Source organism: Scomber japonicus, chromosome 16 (assembly GCF_027409825.1).
Source record: "Scomber japonicus isolate fScoJap1 chromosome 16, fScoJap1.pri, whole genome shotgun sequence".
NCBI lineage: Eukaryota > Metazoa > Chordata > Actinopteri > Scombriformes > Scombridae > Scomber > Scomber japonicus.
In genome coordinates, this window is record NC_070593.1 from 16,722,283 (window position 1) to 16,743,775 (window position 21,493).

The 21,493-nt window shown below is 41.3% G+C and overlaps 2 protein-coding genes across 2 annotated transcripts; one reads left to right on the plus strand and one right to left on the minus strand.

The window, feature by feature from the left end:
• The first annotated feature begins 1,418 nt into the window (after positions 1–1,418).
• dhrs7 (dehydrogenase/reductase (SDR family) member 7) lies at positions 1,419–8,203 on the plus strand. The gene is made up of 8 exons (XM_053335671.1): positions 1,419–1,642; positions 4,439–4,591; positions 4,872–4,978; positions 5,302–5,541; positions 5,813–5,935; positions 6,022–6,237; positions 7,863–7,918; positions 7,961–8,203. Exons 1-7 carry the CDS (start codon positions 1,513–1,515, stop codon positions 7,902–7,904), a joined length of 1,011 nt encoding a protein of 336 aa, XP_053191646.1. The 5' UTR covers positions 1,419–1,512; the 3' UTR covers positions 7,905–7,918; positions 7,961–8,203.
• Positions 8,204–8,329: 126 nt separating this feature from the next.
• Positions 8,330–15,864, minus strand: pcnx4 (pecanex 4). Its single transcript, XM_053335520.1, has 10 exons — positions 15,125–15,864; positions 14,863–15,042; positions 14,209–14,747; positions 13,983–14,083; positions 13,559–13,681; positions 12,738–13,098; positions 10,964–11,067; positions 9,773–10,878; positions 9,503–9,689; positions 8,330–9,328 (listed from the first exon to the last, which is right to left on the minus strand). Exons 1-10 carry the CDS (start codon positions 15,820–15,822, stop codon positions 9,077–9,079), a joined length of 3,651 nt encoding a protein of 1,216 aa, XP_053191495.1. The 5' UTR covers positions 15,823–15,864; the 3' UTR covers positions 8,330–9,076.
• Between the last annotated feature and the right edge of the window lie 5,629 nt (positions 15,865–21,493).

Consider the following 21,493-nt stretch of genomic DNA (forward strand, 5'->3'; position numbering starts at 1 on the left):
AGTTTTATTTTTTTCATTCTCCGTGAAAGTTGTTTTTGTTTTTTTCAATTTTATTAACAATACTATATTACAATAGTGAGTTATTATTACAAGACAAACATCAGCAGATAGATAGATAGATAGATAGATAGATAGATAGATAGATAGATAGATAGATAGATAGATAGATAGATAGATATTTACAGCACCCAATTCTACACTGACCTTTTAATGTAGTGCTGGAGATGCAGATGGAAGAAAGAGGTATTTTCCAAAAAAAAGAAACAGATATTGCACCACCATGATATGGATATTACAACACTAAAACAGTAAGCCACTGGTATTGCACCACAGTGTAGCAGCATGTTACATAGGCCTAATGTATAGGCCTATAGCATATGATATATGATCTGCACATCATGACATGGATCATATCATGACAGATCCATAAAAACCACTACTGGCTGCCTCAGGTCTTCTTTCCAGAAGCTGTTCCTTCTACCCGTACTTCTGTAAAGCATCTGAGTGTCAAGAAAAGCGCTATACAAATGTATTATTATCATTATTATTATTATTATTATCATTATTATTATTAAATAGCTGAAACTGTTCTGTTATCAACCTCAACTTTACATTTCACAGCCCTCATTTAATCCATGCACTGGTAACTTTAATATATTTCGTGAAGTGATAAAGCATTATATCAGTGTACATATTAAGGCCCTTAAGGTGGGCCTTGCTTGAGAAAGCCCTACCTGATCTTGATCCTGTTTTGAAGATGGGTCCTGGTTAAAAATCTAGTTTTAAGAACTCCATTAATAAAGTCATGGTTACATGTTGCATATTCCTAAATTATTACTATTGCTTTAATTAAACACGATTACATTAAATCTGGGGCCATGTAATATTCCATCATAAAACTTTACATGTTGTTCAAAGAGGGTGAGAAATTAGGGGTTTATGGAGCTTGCAGGTCAATATGACTGATTAATATGATTAATAAAACAATCTATTTTTACATCAGGTCAGTGGTTCTCAAACTTTTTCACACCAAGGATCCCTAAAATGACACAAAATAGACAACGTTCCATCATCTGATAAGATTTGTGCCTTTATATGTTTTATTACAAAAAGTGTATGAAACTCATGACCAGAATAGTTACACATTCTGCCATTGTGTTACTCATGGATGGAATTACAGTGAAAATAAATGATTCCCCTGGGGACCTTGAGAACCACTGGCTTAAGTAGCCGACTTTGGAAATTGCTCCTGTGTAATGTGTGTTTATAATTGTTAGTTGTTGATGAATAAACAAGTGTGACATGATAACTGATTATAGCTAACTCATCTTCATTTTCGTGTGCTGCTGCTGCGAAGTGCCAAACTTTACATTTGAAAATATCAGACAGGAAGTTACGCAACATCCGTTTAGCTTAGTTTTGGCAACAACCTGGCAACAACCTGATTATTGTATATAAATCTTAACTACAAGTCTGTGTCGTGAAGGTCGTGAAGCGCCATTAACAATAAAAATGGAGTTGAGCGTTGTATCCGCTCTGTGGTGTTTTATTCTTCTTTTCTTCTTCATCCACCTGCTTTGTTTCATCCTCGCCGATGCTGACTTCACTCTGCTGCGGGCAGCTCTGTGTGGACACAGGCCAGGTGAGTTATGAACCTGAAGCTGCCTACTGTCCGCATTATTGTGTCACATTTCTTATTCAAATGGAAATGTACTGTGAACATCGACCTCCAATGACCCCGCTGAGCAGGTTGAAGGACAGTGTGACTTAAACAATATAGTAATTACCATTTCACGTCTGATTGTAAGTCACATGGTGCCCCTTTCAACTTAAAGGCCAAACTCCCTATAAAAGTTACAAGTTCTTGTCCAGACATGTATTAACTCTTATTTTAAAAATACTCTGCTTTGAATAATCATATGTCTAATAAGGGTTTTCAACAACAAAAAAAGTATAAGTTATCAAATTTAATTTAAAATTGAAATATCATGGCAACAAAAGGTGAATGAGGTGTTCATAATGGAAAAAGTTACAGCTAACAATACAGTAAATGTTTTTGTTGATGTTTGGACACCATGGATGTTAGCCATGCCCAAAACAAAATGTTACATTATGTTTCATGAGAATATGTAGCTAATACATACTTATGTGTATGGGAGTATGTTTGAGTGTGTGTTTGTATATTGATGTGTATGTGTGTGTGTATTTATTTTTTTGCTGTTTTTTTTCTTTATTTTATTTATTAATTGTACATGAATGAAGAATTGAATTGAAATGCATGATACAAATAAATAGTTAAAAAAAGAAAGAAAAACAAAACGGGGAAGAAAAAGCAGAAAAACAGAGGAACTCGAAACCACACAAAAAATAAAAAAATACGTTTTAATTACATTTTTTAAAAATGTATCTCATACGTCTCCCTCCAGAATCTATGAATATGTAAAAATTGTTAATCTCAAAAGTTAAACTGCTGTACACAAGTTGTACTGCTGTACTCCTACTTCACTGTAAAGTCCACTGGAGACTTCAAGTTTCCGCATCACACCTGTTCAAGATGAATATTGAACCAGGATTGGCTCTAAACTATTTGTGATGTCACAAATCAGGCTTGTATGCCCACCTCTTCTAATCAGATTTCAATGAGCACAGAAAAACAGCCTTCAAGTGTCAAACTGCTGAAGCGTAAACATCCATCTCTAGAAACAAGAAGAAAAACATATTTTTGAGTACAGGGGGCCTTGAATCTTCCAGTAGAGGTGACAGTGCCATAAAGTAAAAACTGTGTTATAGCTACAAGCCTTGCATGCCAACTGACATTTGGTACAAGTACAAAAATATTATGCTGGATGATCCATGTCAGACTATACATGGTTACTACATTAATGAGTGAGCAGCATGTTGAAGCATCAAGGTAGGGTTATAAGATCTGAATATTCACATTAATTAGTAGCAGAGTAAAATATTCTTGATTGGTATACCGATCAATCAAACATAAAATCCACTGACAGCGAAGTGAATAACACTAATTACCTCATTAAAGTGGCACCTGTCTAGGTGTGGTCTATGTTTGGCAGCAACTTAAGAGTCAGTTCTTAAAGTTGGAAGCAGCAAAAATGGGCAAATGTAAGGATCTCAGAGCCAAATTGTGATTGGTAGATAACAGCAAGTCTTGTAGGGTCACCGGTATCAGTGGTCAGTATCTACCAATAGTGGAGGACAACCGATGAACCTTTGACAGGGTTGTGGGTGCCCAAGGCTCATTGACATGTGGGGAGTAAAAGCTAGACCATATCTCAGAAGAGCTATTGTAGCACATATTGCTGTAAAGGTTAATGCTGGCTATGATAGCGGCTGTCTGAATACACAGTACATCACAGTCTGCTGCATAGGGGACTGCATAGCCACAGACCAGTCATGTAGATCGTGCCCATGCTGACCCCTGTCCACCACTGAAAGTGCCTACAATGGGCACATGAGTGTTAGAACTGGACCATGCAGCAATGGAAGAACGGGCAGTCTTTCTCACGTTTTTTCTTTCAGCTCATATGGGCGGCCAGGTGCATGTGCATCAGAGACGACAACAGGATGCACTATGGGATGAAGGCAAGCCAATGGAGGCAGTGTAATGCTCTGAGTAATGTTCTGCTGGGAAACCTTGGGTCCTGGCATTCAAGTGGATGTTACTTTGACACAAACCACCTACCTAAACACTGTTGCTGGACAAGTAAACCCCTCCATGGCAACGGTATTCCTTGATGGCAGTGGCCTCTTTCAGCAGGATAATGCACCCTGCCACACTACAAAAATTACTCATGAATGGTGTGAGGAACATGAAAAAGAGTTCAAGGTGTTGCCTTGGCCTCCAAATTCCCCAGTCCTCAATCCGATCGAGCATGTGTGGGATGTGCTAGGAAAACAAGTCCGATCCATAGAGGGCTGACCTCGCCACTTACAGGACTTAAAGGATCTGCTGCTTAAATCTTGGCACCAGATATCAGAGGATACCTTCAGGGGTCATTTGGAATCCATGAATCAATTCATCAGAGCTGTTTTGGTGGCATCTACATGATATTAGGCAGGTGGTTTTAATGTTATGGCTGATCAGTGTATACTATACTGTGTACTTCCCACACGTTTTCAGTTATTGTGGCTGATCAGACCCATCCCAGGTGTATTTGGGTGGATCTATGCAGGAATTATCTGACATCACCAATCTGTAGGAGTAAATTGTTCCATCCTGATAAGTTCAACAAAACTAACTGGACAATGATCCAGGGATCCCAGCCTAAACATGCAAAACAAATGAGTGTTCTGTGGGTGTGTAGAGGCTTTAAGTACATTGCTTAAGAAAACCTACTTAATATTTTGGACAGTAGAGAAGTCTCAAACCCAGTGCATGACAGATGAAATGTTGACAGTTGTGTTTTTTGTTAACCAGAGGCCAAGCTGAAAGGGCTGGTTGTGTGGATCACTGGAGCCTCCAGCGGTATCGGAGAGGAGCTGGCCTACCAGATGGCAAAGTGTGGGTCATATCTCATCCTGTCTGCTCGCCGTGAGGATGAGCTGAATAGAGTGAAACGTTACTGTTTGGGTGAGAGAAATGATTTACTTATTTGCAAGTTAATGTATTGTAACCATTATGTTTATGCTGTATACAGTGTAATTCAGCTGCAATCGGACTACACAGTAGTAAATTTAACACTGTTAAAATGTTGCCATAGGATTTGAGATTTTTTTTTCTTGCAGCCAACCATCCTTCTCAAAACCACCAATACATTTCACAGCGGTTTCAGTAGTTCCTCTGAGTTCATGTAGTTTTCATTCAGTCTCACTCAGTTGTGACGAATTATTGTCATCGTTTCTCCTTCAAGAGTGCTCCAACCTCCGAAACCAGGATATTCTTGTACTCCCACTTGATTTGTTGGAGAGATCGTCCCATGAGGAAAAAACCAAGGCTGCGATCCAGCATTTTGGACATGTAAGACCACTGCATTGCTCAGTTATAATACAGTCCGTTTTCATCGTTTGTTTCATTTATTATTATTATTAAATCGATATCGGCATATTTATATTACTGGTCCCCAATTACATAGTGAACATACTCTTTCACTCATTTGAAGGACAGAATACTCAATCCTGAAAGTTTTCAGTTCATTTTATTGTTGTATTGCGTCTCCTTTCAGACTACAAATTGAAGTATGCTCAATCTATTCGGTCAGCATATTGTAAATAAAAAAAATGATTGCAGTTTAAGTCATGCTGTTTTGTGACTCGCCGCTCCACGTTTTTATGCTATTTCAGATTGATATCCTGATTAACAATGGCGGCCGAAGCCAGCGCTCTTTGTGCTTGGAGACCAGTGTTGATGTGTACAAGGCCTTGATGGAGCTCAACTTCCTGGGTACAGTCTCAATCACCAAGCAAGTGCTGCCTCACATGACACAGCGAGGTACTGGGAGCATTGTGACCGTCAGCAGTGTAGTCGGCATCGCTGGTGCACCACTGTCCACAGGATACTCTGCCAGCAAACATGCTCTGCAGGTGAAGACAGGAGCTGTTTGCACCTGAGCTACAAAAGTCACATAACTTTGTGTTTTCCTTTTAGTTTTCTCTCTGATTTATTTTTTTGTGTGTAGATCAATTTGATTTACTAAATATCAGCTTGTTTAGAGTGTGTGCAGGCTCCAACTGTATTATAGAGAAGCAGGTCTTGTTCCTCTAGATCTCACCAGTTGGCCTATATAATGAATACATACCTTTATCTGTCTGGGCTTGTATACATCCAGTTGCTGAGATTTTTTTTTATCTGCAGGGATTCTTTAATTCCCTTCGGACTGAATTGACTGACTATCCAAAAATACTCATCAGCACCGTGTGTCCAGGGCCTGTGCAATCACAGATAGTCCACAATGCCTTCACAGAGGAAGTAAACAAGGTAATGCTCGTTTTTTTTTTTTTAGAGGTTTTGAAATATTTCACATATTTTGATAATACTAACCCCCTTTTCTTCTATTATCTAAGCCTGTGGGCACAGCTGGCAGCCAGGAGTACAAGATGCCCACAAGCCGCTGTGTGCGTTTAATGCTCGTAGGAATTGCCAATGGTGTCAAGGAAATGTGGATTGGACAGCAGCCCTTCCTCCTGTTTTTCTACGCCTGGCAGTACACTCCCACATTTGCCTGGTTCATCTCAAACATGTTTGGTAGGAAGAGGGTGCAGAATTTCAAAGCCGGTCTGGTAGGTATATAACGTCCTTATAACACCTGTACATTTTATACTTAACTATAGGCGAGATGTTTGACAATAGTTGCCCTGGTTTAAAAAATAGATGTGTTTTTTTTATCCAGTACCTCACTAATAATTTGACAGTATGTGACAATGCTAAACCAGTGTATTCTTACTGCCTGGCTATGTTCTTAAGACTTGATGAGTTGGTAAAAGTCAAGACAAACTCTTCTTAGTTTAACCTGTTTTCACAGTTACATGATCCCACACAAAAAAGCTTCATTAGCACCAGTAAGCACATTTGTCATAAATGAATTTAGATATTCAGGGTGTGTGTTTGGTTTTTTTTGTCCAACAGATGACCACCTGAAATGAATTAACTTAATTATCCCCCACCTCACCCTCAGGCAAATACTGTGTGCATATACTAGCACTAATGCTGACTAACACAGGTGGTTTAAATTGAACTTGTCAGGTATACGTTGGGTGGGGCGATTCTTTGAGCTTTTGAGTCCCCGTGTTGTTTGCGCTCTGCATGCATACACACAGGTGGCGAAGAAGAAGGCAGAGAAGAAGACTGCAATGGAAGCAAACAATTCAGGATTTAAAATACTTTTTCTAAAAATCTGTTTTGGAAATATTTTTGAGGAAAAAAAATAGATTCAACACATTAGTAGATCACAGGGATACACATAATGAGTTTTGCTGAGTAACAGTAAACAAGAAAACCCAAGGACGCTAAAAGTGAAGCAGCTCAAATGAATTCAAACATCATTAATTTTACTTTTAATACCGGCTTTTCCTGCTATGACATGTCAAAATGTCTGTGAAAGAGGACTATCAACCACACACATTCACAGCGACCTACAAAGAGCTCTAATTAGCCAAAACGGATAAAACACCTTTTGTGCACTGTGTAGGGCCTTTTCCCCTTCCTTCTCTACTGCTACTGAAATCTTGATGCCCAGATGTAAACTCACTTGACCTTCACGTGAAAGGTCTCAGTTTACACAGAACCCATCAAAAAGTGCTTACACGTGAAAGGGTCTTTTCGCTCTTTCTGTACGTTCGGCCTTACTGCTGCATTCTGTATGGTTGACCTTGCGCTATTAGAAGTGGGAATGAGAGATTCTCACTGTGTGAGCGGTCTGAAAATGCTTGATTTCAGCAGTGCATGGCAGACACTATGCAGAGCTGTCTCTTATCAGCTGGGGGGTGTCAGCTGTTACTGACCTTGCTTAAGAAGAAGGCGGTGGCGAGGTATGACAGCGAGCATGACTACTTCCCCACGGGGCTGACTGACTGACGGACCAGTGTGTCTGGTGGCCTCTACTGGACAGTGACAGCTGAGGGCCATGCAGAAAGGTCATGTTCCAACTGGCCACACATTGGAGCGTCACATGCTTATGCTTCAGTAAGGTCTGGGACGTAGCCTTTTGAGACAAAAATAAAAACAAAAACAGCTGTCTGGAGCCTTTACAACTTAAAATCTGAACAGTGAAGTCCCTGCAGTTAAAGCAATGTCAGGGCCATGCTTGCGATCACAACACAGTACCTCAAAATTAATAATAACATTTTGATTTCATTCACAAAAACTCAACATCATCAGTACTAAAAGCTAACTTTCTATTTTGCAGGATGCAGACGCGGCATACTTCACAAAACCCAAGACGTCCTGAAGAGGAAAGAGTTTAGTTGCATGTTGACCTGGATAGTGAGATGGGTTTCCTTGTTCCCATCTATGGAGGAAAATATTTAAGGACTTAAATGCTGTGAAAAGAGTTCTGCTTCCAGGGCATGGCTGGGTTTGAGAAAAAGTTTTCACCTTTTTAAACATTTCTCTCAGAGATTATTTGAATACATAACACTGTTCTCATCTCAAAGTGTAAAAGAATGTTCTTGTAATGTAATTTTTGTAAGGTTTTTTTTAATCTGGCATAGAGCACTAACTATTTGAACGCCTAATAAAACTCAATTTTGATCAAATTTCTGCCCTGCCAAGTTCGTTTGATGAAATGTACAAGACAACCGTTTCTGCCAAGCTATTTTATTAGAAGTATATACAGATACACATATAAAAATCAACAATATGTACAAGAGACTATGGACAAATTTATTTAACTCTTCATTCTAAATTGTAAACAAGTGAATTGTAAACAAAACAATAGCACTAAACACCTTACACATACAGCAAGACATACCCAAGGCACATCCTCGATATCTTAACAAAACATTTAACTTTCTTGTCCCTTTTTAGTGGACATGGCGGGGGGCGGGGGGGGGGGGGTCACCTGAAAATTGTGACATCTAAAAAGTACAATAAAACCAGAGGTATTCAGCAGATAGGTCCAAGAGGGGCAAATGTATTCACTTCTTTTTAAGCGCAAACATTAATAAGCAACACGAAACGTATGTGCTTCTGTGGAAACCAATCAGTGGTTAATTCTGCTTCAAGATACAAGAAGGAAATGTTATCTTCTTGAATGTGCTGTTCTGGGAAGTAGACAGTGTTGTCCGTTAAAGTCTGTTAACAGAATTTTGCAATTTGTTCAAAAGGAACAGCGGTGATGCCACTGCTTCTTCCTCTGTGGTGCAGGACCAAAGCACCGAAAAGTAAAAATGGGTAGGTAGGTTTCCATTGACATTATTTTTCTGAACTTATGACTTTTCACAGTTTAGAAAGTAAAAACCTTTGAAATTGAAAACTTTTCTCTTGATTTTGCGATAGTGTCCACGTCAATTTCCTAATAACCACTAACCTTCAACATTTTGCTGTGGTAGTGCTGACTGAAAAGCTTCCTCCTCCCTCCCCAGAGTTATGTTCAGCAGATAAGGCAGAACAAACCAAAGGTCAGAGGCAGGGGAAGTGAAGGGGTGCAGAGGAGTAAATGGGGTACCCTAGAGGGGGATCTGCTGCCTGAACAGTTAGATTCCTCAACATGAAGGGGTGAGCTTGGATGCTGTAGCGCTCCTCGTCATCATTAGTAGCATACAGAAGCTCCCAGGACAGGTTTGCCCACTGGCCTCGCACCCCTTCTCCATTCAGTCGGCCTACCTGCACCAGCTGCTCCTGCAAGGACAGGACTCGCCCTGTGTAGGTACCCTGTGGACAAGCACAGTCATATTGTATATAACTGAGATTCACTTCTTTAAACTGCAATTTTGAATCACTTCAGTTTTATGCCAGTAACCGAAAAAGAGTGGGCTGTATGTAAGGTAACATCAGAAATGCTGTGGCTGAGACAGAATGTAAACAAGCATGCATGTGTGCAATTACCATAGCAAGGTCATGTCCTAGAGAGAAGAGAAAGGGTTTCTCCTGAAGAACGCTGTCATGCCAACCTTTCTCTGTCACCAGTCCAATGTACCAGTCCCTTTCATATTCCTCCAAGGTGCTAAACAGCTCCTCAGGGGACTCCATGGGCCCTAAGCTTGCTTGATCAAACAGCAGCTTGAAACTGAACCTTGAAATAACAAAACCACAGAGAAAGAGGTTAGTGAAATCATGGGTGCTTTGAGCAAATAAACTCTACTGACTGAATTTTACCTGAAAGCCCGAAGTGCAAGCTGGTAAAGTTCTTTACTTGATGAGAGCCAGTCGAGCCCTTCGGTCCATGGTACCTCTCCACAATAGAGCTTGAAGACGTAACTGGGACTGGTGAAGGCAGACTCTGCTCCCAGTGAGACGAGACATGAAAGTGCAACCTGAGCGTGCAGCTCTTTCAAGGCTTCATCCTCCTTTAGAGCTTTGGTCATGTCCTCAGAGGTCTCACCCTGCACAGCACGCCCAAACCGCCCCAAGGTAAACCTAAACCAGTCCTCAGGGAACAAAGGCCTGAGCTGCAGCAAGCGGGATGGTAGTAATGGTGCTGTCCTCCACCCTGTCGGTAGGTTGAACACCTCTGACTGCTGGCAGCTGAAATTTAAATGAGGGAGAGAGCCTGGACTCTCTCTGAAGACCTCTGAGTTACGTCCTTTATCCACTGCTGGCATCCCTATGCCCAGTCCTAGAGGCTGCAGCGGCTGCAGAGCCGATAGAGCCATGTTCTCAAAAAGACTGTCCATCTCCACAGAACCTGGAAGAGAGGTACCCGTCTGCAGCATTGTGTGTCCAGGCTGGACTTCTGCAGTCACTAATGCTACTGTCCGCCTGGCTGGTTGGGGTCCAAATAAGTCATCCTCATCTGACCAATCGCCAAAGGATGTCAAGCTGGAGCTGTCTTGTCTGAACCTGAGAGAAGACACATTAGATTCCACCAAGACAGCCTCTGGGGGCTGGTTGCAAGTAGTCTGGGCCAGCTGTGAAGACTGGGATTTTCTGCCTCCTACACCTGGCCCTTCTTCACTGCTCCACAAGAATCCTTTATGCTTCTGAACACAGTACCGTAGGAGCAACCAGACCAGCGCTTTCAGGAAGTCATCCTGAAGTTTCCTCAAGTTGTCATGAGAGTCAATGATACCAGAGAGCACATTTCGGGCGTCGGAGTAGACTCGCACCGTAAGGGCGGCGCAAGGCGTGAGAGCATTCCCCCAATGCAGGTTGAAGCCCTGTGTAAAACCGAGCCGTTCAGGACGCTCAAAAGCAGCTTCGAACACCTCATCCACCCTCCGTGCTTCTACGGTGTGGCAAGACGTCTCCTGCAGCTCCAGTCCCTGGAAAAAAATCACAATAGACTGTGTAAATCTTGATATAAATAACTGCACTAATTCATGATACACAAACAGAAAAATACTCTACCTTAATGTTGACAGTACAATAACCATATCCTCTCTCCAGGATCATTATCCATACCATGCGGTCCTGAAAGCGGCCGAGAAAATGAGAGCCTGGGGCTAAGGAACCTATAATATGTAGAGAAAATCATCAGCCATCCATGCAGCTAACATTTTAGAGATGTGATATGTAAATTGAGGGCAGGAAGAAGGCAAACACATAACATATACATCATGTAGCAAGTAAGGGACTCTGGCGCACATCCCTTTCATTTTACATTAGTCGTGCATCTCGGCTGACTGTGTGGATAAAGTGGCAACGGGATGAGCTGCGGTGAGACAAGTACCATCACAGTTGTAAAGGAAGGTCATGATACTGTTTTAACTGGCTGACTGCACAGAGATCTAAATATTAAATCTCTTCTCAGCCTTACATTTCCATTAGCCTCTAAAAAGTCACTCCTCTTATCCGACATGGGCTTTTCATTTTTGGAGGCAGAGGACAGCGGGCAGACGTTTATTTTAACACAGATGAACCTCAGTGGCAAGGTGCTTTTGTTTTAGTGCTTGCTTGGCTCAAGGATAATGTCATGTCCCATACCGACATCTCAGAATAGTCCCTCTACCTCATGATGGGAAGTGACACGCTGGGCAGACTCCGTTCCTGCTCGTTGCTCACTGCTCCGCAGCCCCCAGTGATGGCATAGCAAAAGAACACTACAAACTGCCATCGTTAGACTGTATGCATCAACATAACAAGCTCTTATTTTGAATTATACATCACAGCTACAGCACCCCCAAGCTCACAAAAAAACAATAAGACGACATCTCTTCAGTGGTATTATTAAATTCTGAATCATCAATCCATAAATAATGATTTCCATCTTGCACCATTTTTTCCCCCACTATTGCCCCTTCCTGATCGAGCACAGTGAAAAATCCTAGCAGCGGCTCCGTTTGGCCTAAGAGTATTACGCGGTTAATGGTGTGGAAACATTTGGATGTAATGAATACAGATCAGAGCTTTTTTTTTGGGGTCACTTCACAGGAAGCTCAGCTGGATCATACAAGCTTGCATTACTGCCAGCAACTCGAGAGAGCTGCTCACAACAACATTCCTCTTACTGTTAAACCATATGAGGTGATGATTCAATGCTCTTTGGTCTGTATACATTCCCTGCTTGACCTACAGGGAAGTTCAGTCGCTGCAATTATGGCACAAGTCATAATACAATGTAGTAATGTCAATAATATTTCAATTTATTTAAATTTTGAGTTCTATAAAAATGTAATGTTTATGCTTCTAAGGGCTGAAAAAATAAATAAATAAAATAAAATCTGAGAAATTATAAAATTTTAAAATATTGAAAAATTAATGAAAACAAAATCTAAATTAAGTTTGATTAGATTTTAGTTAAAGTACTGATACTTTGAATAATCAATTTGTTTACCGACTTAAAATAATCAGTTAAAATTTTGATAATTGATAAACAATTTCAAGCAAAAAACTGCAAAACATTTGTGATGGGTCTTTAGGCTGTGGAATGAACTACGTTAGCAATTAACCCGTTTTGACCATTCATCATTATTTTTGATATTTTAAGTTATTAATTGATTTTAAAAGATTTTTGGTAATCAAAACAAATTATTGGCAGTCTTGATATGAAGATGTAATAAATGTGAGAAATATTCTGGCATACACTAGCCGAATACCACAATGTAACATGAAGTTTATAGAAACACTCTTTACCTGTAACATACCCCCATCACAGACAAAATATAAAGCATGGACAACTAACCCAGTGACCCTCTCGCAAAGGCTGTCCTCAGAGCGGACGCCAGACTTCCACTCATCTGCTGGTAGAAGATGGAGTCCGGGCAAGGACAGGCGGTACCAACAGGGCCTGGCCAACTGCGCTGAGGCCGGGGGAACCCCACCAAGAAGATGGGCAGAGTGAAGAGGGGCAGCAGAGGGGCAGAGAGCAGGGCAGATAGGGTCACCACTGCCAGCAGCAGGGGGCACAGGGAGGCGTTAAGAGCCAACAGAGTTCCCGCTGACTGACGGCGCTGCTTCTTCTCAGTCCACGATGTCACCAGCACAGTCAGGGTGAACTTTAGTTTGGCTAGGAACTGGGTCAGTCTGTCAATCAGGAGGCCAACCTGGATCACACAAGCAAACACTACTGACTATACTGAACTGCCATGTGGTCTGAGCTCAGCTGATACCTGTGTAATAAAATGTATGTTTTGGTGATTTTATCTGCAAAACCAACCCAGTTTTTGACCAATAAAATTACTATTTGATATTATATTTTATTAACCAAGGCTTGGTAATAAGATAAAAATGTACAGTAAGTTGGAAAACGTGGTGATACATTGGAGAAAATGAAGGTGGTGACCTTATCCGTACTCCAATTTTACATTTTGATAAGACTACTTTTTTAAGATTAACATTTTTTCAGAAATTAAATATACCATGCCCTGTCAACAAATAAGTGTGCTTTTTACAGCTGTACGAATTACATGTTGAATGAAACAGCAACACTTAAATTTGGCAGTGACAGTCAAAGAGAAACAAACAACATGTGGATATAAGGGAACATGTTTATGTTGACCTCACCAGAAGAAGCTGAACTCCAGTGCCCAGGTTGTCCCACCCTGGCAGCATATTGTTTCCAGCTGCCAGCCGCACCAAGATCACCACAACCATCTGGAGCAGAGCATCCTCTGAGCTCTGCCACACCTGCACATCAACAAAGAGCCAACCACTGCGCTGAACATCACAGGCAAAAAAAAGTGTTTCATGTTGAAAAAAAACTAAAATCTTGCAAAATACAAACGAGACATGCTCTTGGTGACAAAAACAAAACAACTGTATTTAAGGATGTCAATAATCCTTTAATATTGTTTCAGCTTTCTTTTGAAAAGGAGATCTGTGGCAAATCTGCACAGAGGTAGAAAACAAAGTCCTTATTGTAATTGCATGCTTTGTTCATATTGATACTTAATAAATAGCTGTCAGCTAGAGTGTTTTGTGTGCGTACCACTCTAAAGGCTCGTGTGAATCCCACACTGAGAGAAGCTCTATGGAGCAGCTGCAGAGATTTGTCCATAGACAGGAAAGCAATCATTGCAAATGGAGACACTGTGAAGATAAACACACACTGTAAGTGCTACGTTACACACGACACATCCACATACATGTAAAGAACACTGCTGTTGAGATGTGTAGTTTGGAGAACATCAAAATTAACATTACAACAAGCTCACCAAGATAAAGAAGGACCCTTCGGATTGCTGCAGCAATGAATAATCCTCTGTTCCTCTGTTTGAAAGTCTGAACACTGGACATGCCTTTAGGGTACAAGGGATTGAGCAACACCCCTCCAAAAACATAGGCCCCCTGGATCTCTCTGAGAGCCCAGCAGAGGGAGAAGAGTACCAGGAGGAGGTAGCTGACAGGAGCCTGGGGTCCAGTAATCAAGCTCTGGGACTGAGCTGAACCGAGGAAGTGATGCAACACCCCTGCCTCCGCCATCGCCACTAGTAGCAGGCTAAAATATACAAGCAGCTCCCCACAGCCGAGATTCCATCCAAAAGAACTGGGAGGAGGAGGTGGCGACACCCCTCTACGCAGCCCACGGTCCCCGCAAGCTGCCCTGGAACCTCTGCAGAGCGTGCTAATCTGGCTGAGGTCCAGGCTCAATAGAAATCCTGTGGAGATGGAGAAGAGAACCACACCCAGCGTCGACGGGATGAAGTAATTACACACAGCTACGCCAGCGGACACGCCAAACATGAGCAGCAGCCTGTGGGACAAGACATGACATGACCAGATGTGAATGCAGGAAAAATTTGATGAGTGGCTGATGTGAACTCCCTCCCACTTTTTCTTTTCTTTATTTCTTTAGTTTCAATACGTACCTGGCATTGCTGGACATGGGGGACCCTCCTAAGCCAAACACGAGAGCCTGCTCCATGCCCCAGAGGAGCAGGGCATCCAGGGGAGGCAGTATGCCCAGCGCCCACAGCAGAGGTAGGAAGAAGAACAGCACATGTAGAACCTGGCTGGCCAGTTGGAGTTCAGGCACAGGGCCCGAGAACCTAAATTACAGGAGGAGATTGACTGTGTTACAGCAGCAGAATGTGAAAGGGCTGACAAGTTAACTGTATAGTAGTTGCTCACCTATCTGCCAAGTCCACAACAATGAAAATGAAAATGTAGAGGGGCCGGGTAAGTGGGGTGATCTCGTAAGTGTCCTGTGCCTGGAAAGTGGCTGTCTCTGTAGCTGTATTTACAATCAGGGAATACTCCGCTATACACAGAGTCACCCAACTCAGGACAAAGACTACCAGGGATGCACCTATACTGCCGTAGAGAGTGGTCAGTCTGCCAAGGAACACGTACCATGTTCCGAAGCCACAGAGCACCCCCGCCAGTACTGTATGCACCACCACATTCAGCCCAAACCTCTTCCCAGGTGCAATGAATCGCACTGTCTCTGGGCTGACACAGTGGGTAAATTCTACTTCCTCTTCATCAACTAGGATGTTGGGCGCACCGAGCCTCTCCACTGTGCCACTCCTCCGTGCAGCATAGAACGCCAGGGCCTGGACACCCGCTGCAGCCCCGAACATAAGCATACCAGAGAGCACTGCGGCGTGGAGCTCCTGAAGCAGGTGCAGTTGGCAGAGCAGAGTACCAATGCCCCCAAAAAGCCATGGTGTCAAGAACAGGACTGCCTGATTGACATAGACATATGGCGGGGCACAGTAGCCCAACTTGAAGCGTGGACCCCCCAACACTGTCTGGGGGAAGCGCTTCCAGAAGAACTCCTGCTTGTATTCATTAAGAAGGGGCACATCTGGCCCCATTCTGACCATTCCCGAAAGGGTGGCAGGTCATCTCCACACAGCTGAGGGAGGGTTTCCATTCATTGTCCCAGACTCATGTGAAATCTGAAATGAAGCACACCTATGTTTAGACAATGGAGCAATAATTGTTACAAGCAAACTTGGAATCCACCAGATACAGTCATACAAGAATAAAAATGAATTATAATACATTTAATTAATATCGCACTTTCCATTCATACTGAAACTCAAAGTGCTACAGTATTAATAATATAGACTATACAATATAAGTAAAATAATAAGAGTTAAGATGAAAAGAGGCATACAAACGGATGACAAATATAAAGTGAAAAACAGCTTCAATGTGCCTTGGCATTAATACTACAGTCTCTGAACTCGACTGGAGGGATGAACACCATTTTTTTAAAAAGATATTCTCTCATTTGGTGTTGGTGTGTGATGATGGTGGTGGAGAGTGTTGTCTAACAGTCCGGTCCAAAATCTCCCATAGGTGTTTACTGGTGTTCTTCTCATAGATCTAGATGCACACGTCACTTTAGTCACTGTTCCTATTGAAACATCAGCCAGCTGAGCCGTCTGTGACTGAAGCTCCTGACATCCGTGCCCCAACAATGAACCCTCTCTCAAAGTTAATTTACTATTTTCCTCTTGCCATCTTGATATAAAATCAGAATCAACTGCTCATCATTTTAATACATACCACAGACCATGACCGGATGTTAATTGCTTAATTGTGCCATGCTTCCACACAAACTCAAGCTCCATCAAAAGCAACTAATAAAAGTTTCAAACAGCAATATGATGTCAAATATTTTTGCTGCCTATATTTGAGTGATTTGGACATTTGTGGGAACTTCTCTTCAGAGTAACAAAGTAACTTATTACAGCTGTCAGACTATACGTTTACAAAATAATCTGCCTACCACTGCACAGACTCTGAAAATCCTAATATGCACTTGGACTAATATTATTAATCGGTCGATAGGTGGGAAAAAAACAGAAGAAAAAAAATACGAATCGTTATCACAGCATCAATGAAACTCTCCGTGAATGGGCTGGTTTGTAGTTTATTGTCAGGATTATACGCACCAAGTCTGCTTTAAAGGGTCAGTTTTAATAACAAAGGATCCATCACTAACCCAGGTTCACCCAGAGGAGCAACAGCTACTGAGTTGCCATGAAAACACAACACACAGGAAGCATTACGACCTGTTCAAGCTAGACACCTCTAATATCAGCAAACTAGGTAATACCAGAAAACTAAACTGATTCTGCTATTGTCTCTTTACCTTAGCTAGCTATATTATTGTTAGCAAGCGAAGCCAGCAAGTCCTTTTCAGCTGGACCATCCGTTAGCTTGCTATTACTAACATGTAAAATACCAACAACCTGTTGTGTCACTGGTGTAGCATAAACTTACCTTTAACCGCAGAATATCCAACTGCAGACAGACTTTTTGTAATATTTGACGATATGGGTAATAATGTGGGGAAAAAGGCGGAAATCGCCAGCATCAACATTAGCTGCTAGCTAACCGCTAGAAAGCCAAGCAACACACATCGGCATGGACACAAACAGATTGTAGCCAATGAGAACGGGGACAAGGAGAGAGTGAGTCCTCTGATTGGATGGAAACTTGTAAGCCCCACCTCCTACACGCCCAACCCCGTCTCTTCTTCAACCACACACACACACACATTTATTATTGCAAACATTGATAGCACAAATTCGTGTTTGATGTGTTTTTTTGAAGAAAGGCATTATATTTAATCATATTTACACTGCGTTAAAAAAAACACCGAAAATAGTGACAACAAAACTATAACTGCTATTTAGTTATAGGTTTATAAGGAGTGACAATCACGTCCAGCTGTACTGAATAGCTGTATAATAAACTGCATTTTGCAAAAAGTGATCATACCTAGCAGTCAAATAATAAGAGGACACAGCCCTCCTCAACAAATAACATGATTTTACCACTTGATTACACTGAACAATGAAATGAGCATTTATTATTACACCAAATGACACATCCCACAAGGATGTTTATTCTCCTTATCCTGAATAATTTTCCAACTTTGCACTTGCCAGCATCTTTAAATCCTGAATGTAATGCGCTTAGTTGACCCCCAAAACTGACATAGGATTAGACATATTAATATTACATTGTAAATCCTTGTTATTGTGTTGTTAATACAGAAAGAGCAAATCCTACAAGTATTTTATTATTTCAATATAATGAAAGTGATTGTGGCCAAGTGTCTGGTTCCCCAAAATGTTGATTTACTTAGGAAGTAGGAGGGCAAAAAGGAGGATCATGAAGTGATCAACTAAAAAGGCCACAATATCAACACAAAGGAAGACAATAATCTGGAGTAAAGGAGATTAAACTTGTTGTTGTTGCTATTCTTCACTGTGGCTGAGGGGATAAGGGTGGACAGGAGGTTGTGTTTCCTTGTCATCTTGAAAAAGCAATTTCTGTTCTGTGTGGGACACAATGAACCATCACGACAACATGTATTGCACCCTGTAATCCTCCCATAGCACCACTCATTTTAAATCATTGCTCTGTTTTTGTTACTGCTGCCTGATGAAGAATGTATACTTGAATTAAGACTTAAGAGTCATTAAAGGAGAAACACAAATGCAATTAAAGCTGCAACAAGCGATGAACAGGCACTCGCACCTCACATGTGTCAGAGGAAGTGGAACACATGATGAACTGGAGGTTGGCTGACATGCAGTAATATATTTACCAGAGGGCAACTAAAATACATATACAATTTCCTGAATATTGGACATTGCATGAAGGAAATAATGATTCCTCCCTGTCTCCACTATGTGGTGCTAAAAAACACACACTAAATGTACATTATGTTGCTGAATATCAAATGTAGACCACACACTTTAAATTTCATGTAAATCAAAGGAAGTTTGTGACATAAGGCTTTACTTCCTGTTGCTAGTAGGAAGTGTTACGCCAGCAGATCATAAATGCAGCATTTAATTTAGTGGAGGCTGCTTTATATGCGTACATATTTTTTTCTTAAAACCATATGTTGCCCAAAGGAGTAAATATAATTTCTTGTGTCCACTATGTGGCGCTAGAGAACACCCACTAATTATACGTCATGTTCCTGTACATCACGTGTATGCCACACCATTTAAATGTAATGTAAATATGATATTTGTCACATAAGACAGACTTCCTGTTGTCACTAGGTGGTGCAACAATTACAGTTCCTGGACCATTATCCAGCATATGAAAATTGGGGCTGATTGGACAATGTGCAGCCAAGTTACAACAGCTTCCTCGTCATCATGAATCATGAATGGATCATGCATCATGAAGGTCTTGAGATTTCACTGACCAAATTTGTTACATGACTTATGACATCATCATAAGTATTGACTATTCCTTTGCAATTTAGTGTCTCATTTGTCTACTTACACAAAGCAAATTTCAAATGAATCCAATGAACTCTCTAGGAAGAGTTTCAAAATGTTTGCATATAACGGGAAAAACACACAGAAATTTTAAATGGCCAATTTCCAGTTGGGCACAGATGATGAACACCAATGTGAGATACATCTGAAATCTGCCACAGAGCTGGTGCCATGCCCAAGCCTAATTACGATATCAGATATTTGCTAGCTCTTTTGGCCTCAAACATGTGTTTGGAAAAAGGTTAATTGATACAGAAAATCCAAAATGGCTGACTTCCTATCAGGTGAAAAAATGTCAAAAAAAACTTTCTGGAATGATCAGAGATCCCACTGAATTTAACAAGCATTAATGCAACTTTATCCCAACGGGTAATATGGAGCCCGCTGGCCATGCCTGAGTCCAATCACAACAGAACCATTTTCTTATGTGTGCACCAATTTTCATGAGTTTTCATGAATCTCAAGCCCATAAACAATGTAATGGTGTTCCAGAATAATACAAAAGGTTCCTTGCACATTCAGTGCCAGGGACCACTGGGCCATTGTGCTTGGGCCCTAAATATCATGGAGTGAAAAAAGGCTGATACGAAATTGGCCTATCAACAAAAAGCAGACCATCTGACTGTGCTGTGAAAATTTCCCAATGAACTTACAAAAATAGGTTATTTGTCTGCTGTTTGTTATTGTGTTACCTTGTTTTCTTGCATTTGCACCGAGGAACACGCTTTGAGTGATTGAAATAATGTGATAAATGACACACAAGCTCAATAATGTGATAAATCACACTCAAGCCCAGAAATGAATAGCAGTTAAGATTTAATGCGTCTGCTCTCACCAAAAATGTTTACAGAAAATAAAAGCATTTTCCTTTTCATTCTAATTGTCACTCTCAGTCCATTCTGTTATCTGTGTTTTCCTTCTCATTCCCTCTTTATTCCAGGGAGCCTCACTGGAAACAAATTACAGGAAAATGACAAGCGACAACAATAACTCAATGACAGATTTCAAGAGAGGCAATATGGCAAGATTGTTTTTGAACAGAGGATGTGTGTGTGGGGATGAAAAATAAACCCCGGGACATAATATGCACCTTCTGAAAACAAAATAATTTATATTTTGCTGATGACCTGTAGTTGGTTGCCATCAGTAGCCAAATGTCGGGTGAACATTTCATTTTTACAGCCGCAATTTCAAGTCAAGTGAGGATGTTGGTGTAATTGTAACCTCCACTGGAGCACTTCTGGCGTTAATACAAGCTGGTAAATGTGTAATGCATGTGGAGTTTAATGTTGTTCATCCATTACGTATACTCTGCATAATGCTTCGATAAGCACTGCACAAGATGCTGTATTATCTGCGGCATCAAGCATCAATCAATGTCCTCATCCCTCTCACTTCCCCCACGACACAACCCCCCAACACTGGAACCTGAGTAGATAGCAGTGAAAACATGGTCCATTCAGCAATTATTCACAGAGTCTTGGACTAATGGTGCTCTGAATGCACAGACACAGCAAATGTAGGGAGTTAGTGGACCAGCAGTAATGGCCCCATACAGAGCATGTGTTTTTCTATGTGTACATGAGTCTGTGTGTGTGTGTGTGTGTGTGTGTGTGTGTGCATGTGTTGGTGTGGGTGAGGGTGAAGGCGGGGGGTCGGGGGCGGCATCATCTATAACTGATTCACGACAAGCACAAACACATCTAATTATGAGTCCAGATTACAACAGTAGAGACCAACTCTCTCACCCCCTTTCTCTCCCCATCTCTCTTTCTCCCTCTCGTCCCCTCCCGCCCGAGCCAGGCTCCATATCAGGCAGATGAAAACATAACCTGTCACATTCCATCCCATTAAACCGGCTACGAACCATGTGGTCTGCTCACATGGAGGAGCGAGCAGGGAGGAGAGAGGGAGGGAGATAGACAGAGAAAGCAGTGCATCTGGGTTCACTCAGAACTGATGAATTATTCACAATCTTTATGCTAATGTCATTTTAATGTTAGAAATACTGACAGATATGCAAAGAGAAACATACTGTATGAGGCAGTATACTCACTATAGGCTTACACTACACAGACATACAATTGCATTAAAAACATTTATACTTCTAACATATCCATACTGCACATACTGTACACAAATATTAAATGTGTAATTATCCTTTGCAATATCTAATGCATTAGAGCACTCTCACTGTGCATTAGTTTCTTTTTTTTTTTTTTCTTCTTTTTTT

Coding starts and splice junctions, on each gene's coding strand:
- dhrs7 (XM_053335671.1), top strand. CDS start 1,513: ATGGAGTTGAGCGTTGTATCCGCTCTGTGGTGTTTTATTCTTCTTTTC. Junction 4,979..5,301: donor CGATCCAGCATTTTGGACAT/GTAAGACCACTG, acceptor ATGCTATTTCAG/ATTGATATCCTGATTAACAA. Junction 5,542..5,812: donor CCAGCAAACATGCTCTGCAG/GTGAAGACAGGA, acceptor TTTTATCTGCAG/GGATTCTTTAATTCCCTTCG.
- pcnx4 (XM_053335520.1), bottom strand. CDS start 15,822: ATGGTCAGAATGGGGCCAGATGTGCCCCTTCTTAATGAATACAAGCAG. Junction 14,084..14,208: donor AAGGGTCCTTCTTTATCTTG/GTGAGCTTGTTG, acceptor TTATCTTCACAG/TGTCTCCATTTGCAATGATT. Junction 13,099..13,558: donor CTGGAGTTCAGCTTCTTCTG/GTGAGGTCAACA, acceptor TGTGTGATCCAG/GTTGGCCTCCTGATTGACAG.